At 45.4% G+C, this 16,284-nt stretch overlaps 1 protein-coding gene across 1 annotated transcript in view; it reads left to right on the top strand.

Annotated features, from left to right (window-relative positions):
- The first annotated feature begins 10,208 nt into the window (after window positions 1-10,208).
- Window positions 10,209-16,284, top strand: part of CEP290 (centrosomal protein 290) — an 86,265-nt gene continuing 80,189 nt past the window's right edge. The window contains exons 1-2 of the mRNA XM_032978197.2: window positions 10,209-10,363; window positions 14,644-14,769. Of these exons, the coding sequence (XP_032834088.2) occupies window positions 14,668-14,769 (102 nt within the window). The 5' untranslated portion in view covers window positions 10,209-10,363; window positions 14,644-14,667. The remainder of the gene's footprint in view (window positions 10,364-14,643; window positions 14,770-16,284) is intronic.

Consider the following 16,284-nt stretch of genomic DNA (forward strand, 5'->3'; position numbering starts at 1 on the left):
GCGTTCCAGACGGCCGCAGAAGCGCGTCTTGCCAGCCAGCGGTGGCGTGATCGCAGTAATTGAACGGCTTCACCTGCACTTTGTACCCCCGAGGACAACACTTACAACAACAAGATGCAGCGCAGCTCTCCCGTGGCTATAAAAGTGACAAGTCACCGAAAACCCGCCCACGTGACGCGCGCTTGACGCACGTCACGTGAATGAAATCCATGCGAGAGTAGGTTTTACCCTTTCTGGCAATAAACCAGTTGTGTTCAGATGCAATAAACACCCAAGAAAAACATTTAGCAAGGAGTGATGTCTGCATTAACCACATATACTTGTGGTGAACATGCAAAATAAATCCATGCAAGAGTATGTTTTTACCTTTCTGGCAATAAACCAGTTGTGTTCAGATGCTAAAACACACAACGGAAACCTTTCGCAAGGAGTCATGTCTGCATTAACCACATATACTTGTGGTGAACATGCAAAAGAAATCCATGCGAGAGTAGGTTTTACCCTTTCTGGCAATAAACCAGTTGTGTTCAGATGCAATAAACACCCAAGAGAAACCTTTCGCAAGGAGTAATGTCTGCGTTAACCACATATACTTGTGGTGAACATGCAAAATAAATCCATGCGAGAGTAGGTTTTACCCTTTCTGGCAATAAACAAGTTGTGTTCAGATGCTAAAAACACCCAAGAGAAACCTTTCGCAAGGAGTCATGTCTGCATTAACCACATATACTTGTGGTGAACATGCAAAAGAAATCCATGCGAGAGTAGGTTTTACCCTTTCTGGCAATCAACCAGTCGTGTTCAGATGCTAAAACACCCAACGGAAACCTTTCGCAAGGAGTAATGTCTGCATTAACCACATATACTTGTGGTGAACATGCAAAATAAATCCATGCGAGAGTAGGTTTTACCCTTTCTGGCAATAAACCAGTTGTGTTCAGATGCTAAAACACCCAACAGAAATCTTTCGCAAGGAGTAATGTCTGCATTAACCACATATACTCGTGGTGAACATGCAAAAGAAAGGAAACATGCTCTGGCAGTATACGATGCAATCAAGGCAGCAGACACAGTAGTTCCATTTAGTAGTTCCATTTATTTTGGTATAGCCCTGTGAGCCATTCGGCTCTTGAATCGGTTGCAACCGCAACAAACAAAAAACATGAACAAGAAAACATCTTAAAGTGACTACGTGTGTGACTGTGCAAACAGAAAATCCATGGAAAAAAAAACATCAAAAAATTCCTGAAATAGCACCGTTACACCAACGCTGTGTGCAAAAAAATCCCAGTGGGATGCAAGTCAAACAACAACAACCACAAGACAATATAATATTAGTTCTTTCGGAAAGAACTAAGAATATGAATTACTGCAGTCACGAAAGCTTTAAATCAAAATTTAACCACAAGACAACTTAAGATTAAGGCCATCAGTCTAACTCCGTACTACAATAAACAAAAACATGGCCAAAACCAAAAAAAATACGCTTTCGAAATCACCAAAATAAAAGCCATAAATGAAATGTGTGTCGATATCGTGCTATCGCGATCATTCACCTGAAGACGGACGCTCGTGTTGCGTTCGAAACGTCGTGATTTATTTAGCTTTATTTCCACCTACACGTGACTTTACCGAAAGAGCCAAAGAGTGTGACGATGCATTGTCTAATGAAACTGATTGGTCCATACCGGAGGCAGCTTTCTTTAGAGCCTCGTCTCAAAAAAGTGTTTGAGACGAGGCTCTCACCCCAAGTCGATTGCTCGTGTTGTGATCGACACGTCGTGATCTGTTTATTTTTTGTATTTATTTACGTGACTTCACCGAAAGACCTAATAGCATAGTGTTAGACCGGAGGAAGCCAAAAGGCGATTCCTTCCGAAAAGTTGCTGCTTGGCGTTTTAACAAATTATTAACGCCACTGCTTTATTGCCAGAAAGGGTAAGAAACTTTTTTTTTTTGCTCACATGCAGGTGGTTGTGGGTTAGATCTCAACCCCTTGACACCTGCTGTATATCTTCTTTGGTTCTTTCGGTAAAAGTCACGTAGAATGAGAATAAAATAATAAATTGATAAAATAAAATAACAATAATATTCTCACGACGTTTCGGCCACAACACAAGCGGCCTTCATCAGGTGAAGGGACAAGACTGTCTGGAGGACAGCGCTGGAGTGAAAAAGCCACGCTCAGATCGCGACCTTTAAGCTGTGTGAGAAGAAACAAAGCGCCTTGACAAAGGAATTAGCATAGAATTTAGCATTGAAATGGCTGAGTGATTAGCTTGTGACTGGTCACAGAAATGGCTATGTTAAAGTTAAAGCATACACATCCGCAGAGGCACCCCTTGACAAAGGAATTAGCATATAATTTAGCATTGGAATAGCTAAGTTAAAGCATACACATCCGCAGAGGCACCCCTTGACAAAGGAATTAGCATAGAATTTAGCATTGAAATAGCTGAGTGATTAGCTTGTGACTGCTGTATACTTGGAGTTGTCGTGTCTCTCTGTCTCCCCCGTGGTCACGTGGATTTTTCTCCGGGTCCTCCGTTTTTTTTCCCACGCCACAAGCCACTTCGTTGGGCTATCATTTGTGGCCAGGTCGCTTCTGACAAAAGAGCCACGTAGCTCAGTGGGGCCTTACCTGGTAAAGTACAAAATAGTTGAGAATGAGGTTTTTCCCCTTTTCTCTGGCAACAAAACAGCTGTGTTAAGATGTTAAAACACCAAACTGAAATCTTTTTTACGAGGAATCACGTCACTGCATTAACCGCAATGCTTGTGGTCAAAATACAAACATACATGCTCTGCTGAGCCTCGTCTCAAACGGTGTTAGAACAGAGGACGCCAAAAGGCGTACACAGCACAAAGACAATGCAACTATCAGAGGAATGAGAGCTCGGAGTGAGCATCTTTATCATGGGACCCCCTTTGTCAGTATCCCCTTTTCCCCTTTTTATTTGGCAACAAAACGGATTTTGGCTGAGCCGTCGAACAAAGACGATCACCGCATCATCGAGCAGCGCTTTTAAGGATCGCCTCTCAGTTATTTTTTTCAGTTTCATTTATTTTGGTATAGCCCTGTGAGCCATTCGGCTCTTGAATCGGGTGCAACTGCAACAAACAAAAAAACATGAAGAAAACATCTAAAAGTGACTATGTGACTGTGCAAACAGAAAATCCAGGAAAAAACAGCAAAATATTCCTGAAAAGCTCCGTACACCAACGCTGTGTGCAAAAATCCCAGTGGGATGCAAGTCAAACAACAACAACAACAACCACAAGACAACTTAGATTAAGGCCATCAGTCTAACTCCGTACTACAACAAAACAAACATGGCCAAACCAAAAAACGTTTTGGAAATCACCAAAATAAAGCCATAAATGCAATGTAACAGTGATCATAGGAACTGTGACCGAATTTTTAACAATAAACTACATAAATAACATGTAACACCATAGCTGGCTGCATGAGTCACTCCACAACAACAGGAGCCTCAGTCGGAGTATCAAATTTTTAAATGCACCTTTAAGATCAGCACACTAAATCAAAATACAGATAATACTTTGCAGCGGTCATCCGGAGCGAAACATTTTATTTTATTTTAGGCCACTGAATAGCAGTGGCAGCTAGGGGTGTACAACTCCTCTAGAGCAATTTTGAGTGAAGATCTCATAGGTAGTGATTCAAGTTGCAGTTTATTGGCAATAGCATTCCAGACCCTGGGGGCATCAATAGCAAAGGCCCTTCCTCCAGTTTTTGTACGGCAATAGGGAATGTGAAGCTGGTAAATGAGCGAAGACCTGAGGTCAATTTTTTTCTTTGAAACAGAGAGGAGATCCAGTAGGTAGTCTGCGGAATTTTTTGTAAGTACATCGTGAATAAATACGATCTGGTGCACAAGCCGTCGAACATTAAGAGATGTTAAGTTTGACCCAATGTAGAGATCACAGTGGTGAGTCCTACATGGGCAGTTCAATGCAAACCTTAAGGCCGAGTGATAGATGGAATCAAGACTCTTCAGTAAAGAGATGCGACCGTCTGGAACGCTCTTCCTTCCGATGACCTGGAAGCCGCTGCAAGCTACGCACGTTTAAGTCATCCAGGGTTGAAAACTAATTTCTGAGCCACGGTTGGCTGCGTGTGGTTCGATAGAAGCTCAAACAAAAAAAGATCCCCCGTGTAGCCTGTAACAGACTGTAGGGGCAAGTGCTGTTAACGAGCACCTATGAAGGCCGGAACGGTACACGAGGGGGTGGGTGGCCAACACCACGCCCGGCCGCCTTTGTCTCCCCAGTGGCGATGTTTACACACCGCACCAGGTACTCATTTGAGGCTGAGTCGACCTATGACCGGCTCAGATAATCGTCACCGGTGGTGGCCGTGAGCGGGAATCGAACCCGGCTGGCCGGGTTTATAGCGCAGCGGAGAGCTAACCGCTACACCACCGCTCCCCATGACAGAAGCTCAACAACGCCTTCATACGCACGTACTTACTAATCATACGTTGCGGGAGTTGATTCAGTCAGCGCGACCAGCCACACAAATATATCAGTTGCACAGAGAGGCCTGCCCGTGCAGCCGACACATCGTCCAACAACGGCTCCCACTCGCCAAACAGGTCTCGACAGCGAACGCGCAACGCCGCAGGAGAGAAACGAAATGTATAGTGCCCGTGTTATTTTTTTTAAACACAGACAGAAAGCCAACGCAATTATTGACTCCCAAGGGGGCATGCAGTGACATGGGGTGGTGGAACAAGCGAGTTTTGAGAGTGCCCGTGTCTCGTTCGCGGGTCTCCTGGGAACTTTTTTGCTCAGGCGCGTGCGTTCACTGCTGACTAAGGAATTGGGTTGTTTTTTTTTATCCGCGTTTGTTGCAGACTTTTCGAGGTTGAAATGCGGTGGGAGTGGGCCCTCCCTGGTTAATACCTACTTGCGCGCGCGCGTGTGTGTGGTGCTGGCCACCCACCCCCATCGTGTGCTGGGGGGGGGGGCGACAGAGCCAGGGGGGGGGGGCGACGGAGGTGGGGGCGGGGCCGACGGAGCCAGGGGGGGGCCGACGGAGGTGGGGGCGGGGCCGACGGTGTCGGGGCGACAGAGCCGGGGGGGGCGACGAAGCCAGGGAGGGGCGACGAAGCCAGGGGGGGGGGGCCGACGGAGCTGGGGGGCCGACGGAGCTGGAGGGGGGGGCCGACGGAGCTGGGGGGGGGGGGCGATGGAGCCGGGGGGGGTGGGCGACGGAGTTGGGGGGGGGGGCGACGGAGCCAGCGGGGGGAGCCGACACTGACTTTCTCACACATCATACACTGACTCACACCATGCACTGACTCACTCACACATTATACACTGACTCACTCATCATGCGCTGACTAACACATCGTGCGCTGACTCACACATCATACACTCACTCACACTGCCACTGACTCGCTCACACATCATACACTCGCTCACACATCATTCACTGACTCACTCTTCATACGCTAACTCGCACATCATACGCTGACTCGCACATCATACACTCACTCACACTGCCACTGACTCGCTCACACATCATACACTCGCTCACACATCATTCACTAACTCACTCTTCATACGCTGACTCGCACATCATACACTGACGCTGCTGCTGACTCACTCATCATACGCTGACTCGCACATCATACACTCACTCACTCTGCTGCTGACTCGCTCACACATCATACACCGACTCGCACATCATACGCTGACTCGCACATCATACACTCACTCACACATCATACACTAACTCACTCACACATCATACACTCACTCACTCTGCTGCTGACTCACTCATCATACGCTGACTCACACATCATACACTCACTCACACTGCTGCTGACTCACTCACACATCATACACTGGGAGTGTCGTGCTGCCAGCTATGGCTGCAGTTTTTGTCGTACGTGTTATGTATATCGTTTATTGTTAAATTTAAATTCACAGTTCCTATGATTACTGTTGTTACATTGTTTTTACAGCTTTATTTTGGTGATTCGAAAACATATGGTTAATCTAAATTGTCTTATGGTTGTTGTTGTTGGCTTGCACCACATTGATTTTAACACACAGCGTTTTAACACGTTTTTTTGTGCGTGGAATATTTGCTGGTTTATTCCAGGATGTTTCTGTTACGCGTTGTCGCTTTAAGATGTTCTGTGTTCAAATTTTGTTTGTTGCGGTTGCACCCGACTTAAGAGCCGCATGGCTCACAGGGCTATACCTAATAAATGAAACTTGAACAGCGCTTGCCCCAACAGTCTGTTCAAGGCTATACGGGGGACCTTTGCCTTTGTGTCAGTGTAGCCGTTAGCACGCCGCTCACGGCCAACACCCAGTGACAATTATCTGAACCGGTCCTGGGCCTCCCTTAGGTCGACTCAGCCTCAAATGTGTACCTGGTGCGGTGTGCAAATATCGCCACTGGGTGAGACAAAGGCGGTCGGGCGTGGTTGCTGGCCACCCACCCCCTCGTGTGCAACGGTGCCGGCCTTCATAGGTGCTCGCGAACAGCACTTGCCCCAAAAGTCTGTTACAAGGCTACACGGGGGGGTCTTTGTCGTTGTTATTTACCAGTGGAATAGGATCCTCCTGCGGCGGCCTGCTTTTGTGATGGACTGTTTTAAAGATTCCGTGATCGTTGATCGAAGGAGAGTGTGGTGAGGCAATGGGACAGTTTACTCATTTGGGAAACGCATTTCAATCGTGGTGCCCAGTACGGTTCTGCGGAGCAAGACCGTAGCCATGGGTGTCAACATTGGGGGGGGACCCAAATCTTCCAGGGTGTCTGGGAGTCCCATCCCAGAAAAATATCTAAATTTGAAAACTCATTTACTGCCTAAAATATGAAACAAATTAAAACAAACGCATGGGATGGATTTTTTTTACAATAATGTCTAATAGTGTATATTGTATTACATTGCTCTGTTTTTACTTTTTTTTTACCATTTATTGTTTCATTGTATGTAATGGCAGAGATTAGGGATTAATAAAGAACAACCATAACCACAATCATATAAACAAAAGTCTATGCATTGATTTATATGAAGGCAAGTCCAGATATTGTGGCCAAGGTTGAGCAAATTGTTGTTTTTATTTACATAGCATAGCATAGCATGGGGGGGGGGGGGACATTTTTTTTAGCATATTTTAATATTGTGGGGGGGGGGATGTATCCCCCCCCCCAATATATATTATAATTACGGCCTTGCTGTAGAGAGAGAGAGAGAAAACAGGTGGATTGGAATACGAACGGCAGAACTTCCACACGGCCCAACTCTTGTCAAGAGCGACATGGAGACTATAACGCCACCATAAACGGGACGACTGAACATCGGTCAACCGTATTGGGGAAACCACTGGGAGCACTGCACTACCACATCACCTGACTACAGGATGAATCCGATGAGCTATAAAGCTCTTTTTTTTCTACAGTTGTCCCGTAAGGGGGTCACGGGGTAAGAACGTTACAACACTATAGTGGTGCAAAAGGGGCCGTCCATAAATGACGTCACGCCCCTAGGGGGCGGGGGGGGGGGTCAGACATTTGTGACTATGTGTGACGAGGGGGGGGGGGGGTTGAGAAATGTGACGTCACATCAAAATGCGCAACTTTAAATAAATATAGAGTTATATTCTTGGTTCTTTCGGTAAAGTCACGTAGAAGGGAAACAATAAAATAATAAAAATATGAAACAATAAAATTCTCACGACGTTTCGACTGCAACACAAGCAATCATCATCAGGTGTGAAAACCACTCTACGTGACTTAACCGAAATAACCAAGAATATGAATCCCTGCAGTCACGAAAGCTTTAAATCAAAATAAAGAATTGTTATCACAACACTCCTTACAACATCAGAGTGCAGCGCCACATTAAATACGCGCTACAATGACAATAGTTTAAAGCGATTTGAAGCATGTTTAATTTTCAAAATGGAAATATGGTTTTGGGGGGGGGGCAGAGCTTTGTGACGTCATATTTGAGGGGGGGTGTCTGACTTTTTGTGACGCCGTGTGACGAGGGGGGGGGGGTAAAAAATCGTTCAAAATCGCGTGACGTCATTTATGGACAGAGTCCCGTACAACGATGCATGTTGCTGCACTGCCCTCTGCTAGCCACAACATTGCCTAACATTCTCACGGTCCCAGCGATGCACACCAGTGGAACATCATCATCATTTCACCGCTCCATCTCCCCCATTGGCGTCCTCTAGCGCGCGGGCTGCCACTCCAGGCTGAGTCTCTAATTTCATTTTCTTCAAAGAACAAATGTGACCTAAGGTCTTCGCTCATTTACCAGCTTCACATTCCCTATTGCCGTACGAATACTGGAGGAAGGGCCTTTGCTATTGGTGCCCCCAGGGTCTGGAATGCTATTGCCAATAAACTGCAACTTGAATCACTACCTATGAGAACTTCACTCAAAACTGCTCTAGAGGAGTTGTACACCCCTAGCTGCCACTGCTATTCAGTGGTCTAAAATAGAATGAAATGTTTCGCTCCGGATGACCGCTGCAAAGTATTATCTGTATTTTGATTTAGCGTGCTGATCTTAAAGGTGCATTGAAAAATGTGATACTCCGACTGATGCTCCTGTTGTTGTGGAGTGACGCATGCAGCCAGCTATGGCTACAGGGTTTGGTGTTACATGTTATGTCGTTTATTGTGAAAATTCGGTCACAGTTCCTATGATCACTGTTACATTGCTTTTATGGCTTTATTTTGATTTCGAAAACGTTTTTTGGTTTGGCCATGTTTTTGTTTATTGTAGTACGGAGTTAGACTGATGGCCTTAATCTAAGTTTTCTTGTGGTTATTGTTGTTGTTTGACTTGCATCCCACTGGGGATTTTTGCACACAGCGTTGGTGTACAGTGCTTTTTTCTGGAATATTTTCCTGTTTTTTCCTGGATTTTCTGTTTGCACAGTCACACAAAGTCACTTTAAGATGTTTTCTTGTTCATGTTTTTGTGTTTTTGTTTGTTGCGGTTGCACCTGATTCAAGAGCCGAATGGCTCACAGGGCTATACCAAATAAATTAAACTGAAACGAAACTGAATTTTATACCTACGTGACTTTACCGAAAACTTCAAATCAAGATCAAATCTAGATTGAGTCTCGAACATCGGAAGAGGGTTCTTCTGGGAGATGTTGTCACTCGAACAGGTGGTAGTTATCTTCCGGAAGATGATTGGCAGGTATCTTCCGGAAGTTACGATAGGTGATTTTGCAGAAGAGGTCACTCGAACAGCCGGTAGATATCTTCCGGAAGAAGATTTACAGGTATCTTCCGGAAGTTACGGTAGGTAATTTTGCGGAAGAGGTCACTCGAACAGCCGGTAGATATCTTCCGGAAGAAGATTTACAGGTATCTTCCGGAAGTTACGGTAGGTAATTTTGCGGAAGAGGTCACTCGAACAGCCGGTAGATATCTTCCGGAAGATGATTGTCAGGTATCTTCCGGAAGTTACGGTCGGTGATTTTGCGGAAGGGATCACTCGAACGGCCGGTAGATATCTTCCGGAAGATGATTTCCAGGTATCTTCCGGAAGTTACGGTAGGTAATTTTGCGGACGAGGTCACACGAACGGCCGGTAGATATCTTCCGGAAGATGAGTGGCAGGAATCTTCCGGAAGTTACGGTAGGCGATTTTGCAGAAGAGGTCAATCGAACAGCCGGTAGATATCTTCCGGAAGATGATTTACAGGTAGCTTCCGGAAGTTACGGTTGGTAATTTTGCGGAAGAGGTCACTCGAACAGCCGGTAGATATCTTCCAGAAGATGATTGGCAAGTATCTTCCGGAAGTTACGGTCGGTGATTTTGCGGAAGAGATTACTCGAACGGCCGGTAGATATCTTCCGGAAGGCGTCATCCGAACTGGTTGGTAGACTTTTCCTGATGACGACCGGCTCGTGTCGCGATCGAAACGTCGTAGGTTTTTGTTATTTTTTTTGTTATTTTCTTTGAACCTTTCTACGTGACTTTACCGAAAGACACAAAGAAAATGCGAGATAACTTCCGGAATATCTCGCTCAAATAGCTTCGGGAATACGTCATTTGAACGGCCGGTAGATATCTTCCGGAAGATGCCACTGGAGCAGGTTGGTAGATGTCTTCCGGAAGATGTCACTGGAACGGTTGGTAGATGTCTTCCGGAAGACGTCACTGGGACTGGTTGGTAGATGTCTTCCGGAAGAAGTCACTGGGACTGGTTGGTAGATGTCTTCCGGAAGATCCACAGTGTCAGAAGCGTCAAAACGAGACTGACTATATGCTTGGTTCTTTCGGTAAAGTCACGAAGAAGGGAAACTATGTCAGAGTAAATTGCATTTATCTCCGAACAGGTGAATATCGTCTTTTATTTCTAAACAATGTTGGGCAACGCTAACGTTATTTCACACATTATAATTGTCAAAGTTACAACGCGTTGATAAACATTAAGGCTTATCTCAATGCACCTCGCTAGAATAGCGCCCTAGGCCTCTGGTTGCTAAGCAACCCGGTAAAACGGCGCTGAAAGAGCTTATTTACGCTTACACTTTAAAGTACACCTTTCACATATATTTTTTTGCAATGCGTTATTTTAATGTCGTAGTTAACGTACGGTTCGCACTTGTGGATCATTTTAATGTCTTGGGTCGTGCGAGACTAAGGTTTTCGTGTATGCTCATTTAAGTCGACAGCTGAAGGCTTCAGTGGATAATTATTTAAGGCTGAGTCGACCTAGCTGAAGACTTCAGTGGATAATTCTTTGAGGCTGAGTGGACTTAGCTGAAGGCTTCAGTGGATAATTATTTCAGGCTGAGTGGACTTAGCTGAAGACTTCAGTGGATAATTATTTGAGGCTGAGTCGACTTAGCTGAAGGCTTCAGTGGATAATTATTTGAGGCTGAGTGGACTTAGCTGAAGGCTTCAGTGGACAATTATTTGAGGCTGAGTGGACTTAGCTGAAGGCTTCAGTGGATAATTATTTGAGGCTGAGTGGACTTAGTTGAAGGCTTCAGTGGATAATTATTTAAGGCTGAGTGGACTTAGCTGAAGGCTTCAGTGGATGATTATTTGAGGCTGAGTGGACTTAGTTGAAGGCTTCAGTGGATAATTATTTGAGGCTGAGTGGACTTAGTTGAAGGCTTCAGTGGATAATTATTTAAGGCTGAGTGGACTTAGCTGAAGGCTTCAGTGGATGATTATTTGAGGCTGAGTGGACTTAGCTGAACGCTTCAGTGGATCATTATTGAGGCTGAGTGGACTTCGCTGAAGGCTTCAGTGGATAATGATTTAAGGCTGAGTCGACCTAGCTGAAGGCTTCAGTGGATAATTATTTAAGGCTGAGTGGACTTAGCTGAAGACTTCAGTGGATAATTATTTGAGGCTGAGTCGACTTAGCTGAAGACTTCAGTGGATAATTATTTGAGGCTGAGTGGACTTAGCTGAAGGCTTCAGTTGAAAATTATTTGAGGCTGAGTCGACTTAGCTGAAGGCTTCAGTCGATAATTATTTGAGGCTGTCGACTTAGCTGAAGGCTTCAGTGGATAATTATTTGAGGCTGAGTGGACTTAGCTGAAGGCTTCAGTTGATAATTATTTGAGGCTAAGTGGACTTAGCTGAAGGCTTCAGTGGATAATTATTTGAGGCTAAGTGGACTTAGCTGAACGCTTCAGTGGATAATTATTTGAGGCTGAGTGGACTTAGCTGAAGGCTTCAGTTGATAATTATTTGAGGCTGAGTGGACTTAGCTGAAGGCTTCAGTGGATAATTATTTGAGGCTAAGTGGACTTAGCTGAACGCTTCAGTGGATAATTATTTGAGGCTGAGTGGACTTAGCTGAAGGCTTCAGTGAATTATTATTTGAGGCTGAGTGGACTTAGCTGAAGGCTTCAGTGGATAATTATTTGAGGCTGAGTCGACCTAGCTGAAGGCTTCAGTGGATAATTATTTGAGGCTGAGTGGATTTACTTGAAGGCTTCAGTCGATAATTATTTAAGGTTGAGTCGATTTAGCTGAAGGCTTCAGTGGATAATTATTTGAGGCTGAGTCGACTTAGCTGAAGGCTTCAGTCGATAATTATTTGAGGCTGAGTCGACTTAGCTGAAGGCTTCAGTGGATAATTATTTGAGGCTGAGTCGACTTAGCTGAAGGCTTCAGTGGATAATTATTTGAGGCTGAGTGGACTTAGCTGAAGGCTTCAGTCGATAATTATTTGAGGCTGAGTCGACTTAGCTGAAGGCTTCAGTGGATAATTATTTGAGGCTGAGTCGACCTAGCTGAAGGCTTCAGTGGATAATTATTTGAAGCTGAGTGGATTTACTTGAAGGCTTCAGTGGATAATTAAGGTTGAGTCGATTTAGCTGAAGGCTTCAGTGGATAATTATTTGAGGCTGACTCGACTTAGCTGACGGCTTCAGTCGATAATTATTTGAGGCTGAGTCGACTTAGCTGAAGGCTTTAGTGGATAATTATTTGAGGCTGAGTCAACTTAGCTGAAGGCTTCAGTGGATAATTATTTAAGGCTGAGTGTACTTCGCTGAAGGCTTCAGTGGATAAGTATTTGAGGCTGAGTCGACTTAGCTGAAGACTTCAGTGGATAATTATTTAAGGCTGAGTGGACTTAGCTGAAGGCTTCAGTGGATAAGTATTTGAGGCTGAGTCGACTTAGCTGAAGGCTTCAGTGGATAATTATTTGAGGCTGAGTGGACTTAGCTGAAGGCTTCAGTCGATAATTATTTTAGGCTGAGTCGACTTAGCTGAAGGCTTCAGTGGATAATTATTTGAGGCTGAGTGGACTTAGCTGAAGGCTTCAGTGGATAATTATTCGAGGCTGAGTTGACTTAGCTGAAGGCTTCAGTGGATAATTGGTTGAGGCTGAGTGGACTTAGCTGAAGGCTTCAGTGGATAATTATTTGAGGCTGAGTCGACTTAGCTGAAGGCTTCAGTGGATAATTATTTGAGGCTGAGTCGACCTAGGGGAGTCCAACAGCGCCAGTATATTATCTGCAGACTTCAATCACCCTCACCGAACCAAACGGCTCTCAATCACCCTAAGTACTGTAATGCAGTTTAACACGTAGGATGCTTTCGCGACCAATATTCATAACACAGCCAACTAGTAAGTGGTTTGTCACATAAACAGAACGTGGCCAATTCGTCACTAGTACAGCATTAGTGTGTAGTGTATAGTGTATAAGCGTAGTGTATAGTGTAGTGTATAGTGTACTAGTAACAGCTCACCGGTTGTGTGTTGGGGAGCCAAGCCACAACATTTACAATCTGAGTTCGACGTTTTGCCAGTAATTACAACCAGCTTCATCAGGCGACAGACAGATTTCGGTAAATGTTGTGGCTAGGCTCTCCAACACACAACCGGTGTGGCTGTACTAGTATACTACACTATACACTACACTATTATACACTACACTATACTTTACACTACTATACACTACACTTTACACTACTATACACTACTATACACTACTATACACTACACTATACACTACACTATACACTACACTATACACTACACACTAGTGCTGTACTAGTGACGAATTGGCCAGGTTCAGTTTACGTGACAAACCCTTACTAGTTGGCTGTGTCGGGTGGTGGCGGGTTTTAATGACACAACATTTATATATTTACGAGATATAACCCAAACAAACTCTTATGGATACTATAATGCACATTGAGTGTAATGTTTAAGGTGAATGTAGTGTTATAAAACGTTCCTCATTCGTGGGATAAGTCACTGGGTTGACACAGGCACCACACGGAATGCACCACCATCATCACCACGTATGTGCTGTACGTTGAACTTCTTTCGCACCCTACGTAGCTGCCAACCGTGCTAATCGGAGGTGCGGGGGGAATGAGAACAAACCAAACACAACAACAACAACAAGCAATTCTAAAGAAATGAGTTTTCAATCGAGACGATTTAAAAGTGCATAGCTCCAGTGGCTTCCTAATATCGGAAGGAAGAGCGTTCCAGACGGCCGCAGAAGCGCATCTGAAAGCGCCGTGCGATGCGGTGATCCACCGACTTTGTTCGATGGCTCAGCCAAAAGCCGCTGCCACTGCGAGGATGACCGGAGTTCACCTCGATGCTCCATGCTCCTTGACGAGAAACAGATACACTCGAGATACTAAATCTTGCAAAAGGATTGATTGGTGCGCTTCGCCACCCGGTGCCTCGGTGCCGATGTAGCAATGGGGCCGTCCATAAATGACGTCAAGCACCTGGGGGGGGGAGGGGGGGGGTCAGACATTTGTGACGATGTGTGACGAGGGAGAGGGGGGGTTTGAGAAATGTGACGTCACATCAAAATGCGCAACTTTAAATAAATATAGACAACACGTTCTACTTAATTAAATAGACTTTTTAATAAATGTTTTCTCCTACAACATCAGAGTGCAGCTCCACATTAAATACGCACTACAATGACAATAGTTTAAAGCGATTTGAAGCATGTTTTTTTTTGGGGGGGGGGGCAGAGCTTTGTGTCGTCATATTTGAGGGGGGGGTCTGACTTTTTGTGACGCCGTGTGACAAAGGGTGGGGGGTGGGTCAAAAATCGTCCACAATCGCGTGACGTCATTCATGGACGGCCCCAATGTTGTGTGCGCTGCTCAGTCTGTGAACAGGAAAGCTTTGGAAATGGCACCGAATGTGGCGTGGGAGAGCTTGCTCAAGTGTGACCCCAACACCTTGGAGAGAGAGGTGGACGTCGCGAACCAGATCGAAGACATTATTTCGAAGGTCAGAATATTTACTCGTACTGCGGGAGGAATGCGATGGGCTGTGAAGCTCGTTTTTCATGTCCAGTTAGGGGCGCTGGGTAAGGACGTTACAACAACAAGCAATACAAAAACATGATACAGGACAATGCATATTTGGTACACGTCGTGTTTTGACGAGAAAAAGATGTCTTGGGATACGACGTCTTGCTTTGGGATACGCCTCGCTCGCTAGAACTTGTATGGGTCGGGATGAGTCACAGAGGCACCCGCGTAGACCCCCGTTCGCGATTGAAACAAAGCGCCGCTCCCTCAGTCTACCTGTAGATCTCGTTCAGTGCGCAACCCTTGCTATAACTCTCTGTGAATTTTCACGTGTGTTTATTTTAATTTATGTATGCATTTTAGATAGAAGTAGTGTCTAAATTACTTAATACAACCCCATTAATGTACAACATGCCGTATAAAATATAATTTCTCATACTCTGGAACGGATTATTTCCTTTCCCTTGATTTCTTATGGGAAAAATTCGTTTGGTATTTACGTCACTTTCGGTATATAAGTCCTACCCCTTCTGGAACGAATTAACGACGTATACCGAGGTACCACTATTGTTTGCATTCTGACCACAAGCATTGTGGTTTTTAATGCAGACGTAATTCCTTGTAAAAGGTTTCAGTTTGGTGTTTTAACACCTTAACACAGCTGCTTTGTTGCCAGAAAAAAGGGGAGAACCCTATTATCATGATACAGGGACTCCTCTACTTACGAACGAGTTATGTTCCAGAGGTCGGTTCATAACTCGATTTATTCGTAAGTCTAACTTTTCTCCTGTCGATTCCAAACATGTTGTATGGCATGTACACTAAACACGGGGAATGGCTTTAACACATTCCTGCGGAGGGAGCTGGTAGGAACATTGGGTTGCTCGGTCAATGGCCAGGGGATCAACGGCGGCACCACGTGGTGTATTCCGCAAATATGCCCGACTGTGAGGGCGGGCACAAGCCTGCGTGAGTAGGTTAAACGTTGAGTTTTATAAGGGCACCACGGGGTGACCAGCCCCTCCCCACCCAGCCCCACCCCTCCCACCCCCTACCCAGCCCCTCCCCACCCTCCCCACCCAGCCCCTCCCCACCCTCCCCACCCAGCCCCACCCTCCCCACCCTCCCCACCCTCCCCACCCTCCCCACCCTCCCCTCTCCACCCAGCCCCACCCCTCCTATTTTTGGATGCACGACGGACGGACGCAATAATCCCCTGTGGGCTGGTGTAACCAGGAGGTTCCTACCAGTAAAAGTTGTATAACTCCTCTAGATGTAGATGCCACTGGTTCTTCATGGTTTGCAGATGAAGATGCCACCACCGCCATCTATTGCTTGGCGGTTGAACTTAACGACTCACAATCCGAACAGGCAACTGAACATACGGACAGGTTTGTTCGTATCTCTTGAAGTTCGTAAGTCGAATGTTCCTAAGTAGAGGAGTCCCGGTAGTAGTGCAAATTTCAAGAAAGGTAAACAAATCACCCAAACA

The sequence above is a fragment of the Petromyzon marinus genome, chromosome 65 (assembly GCF_048934315.1).
Source record: "Petromyzon marinus isolate PM22_M1 ecotype Great Lakes invasive population chromosome 65, UKy_Petmar_22M1.pri1.0, whole genome shotgun sequence".
Lineage (NCBI taxonomy): Eukaryota > Metazoa > Chordata > Hyperoartia > Petromyzontiformes > Petromyzontidae > Petromyzon > Petromyzon marinus.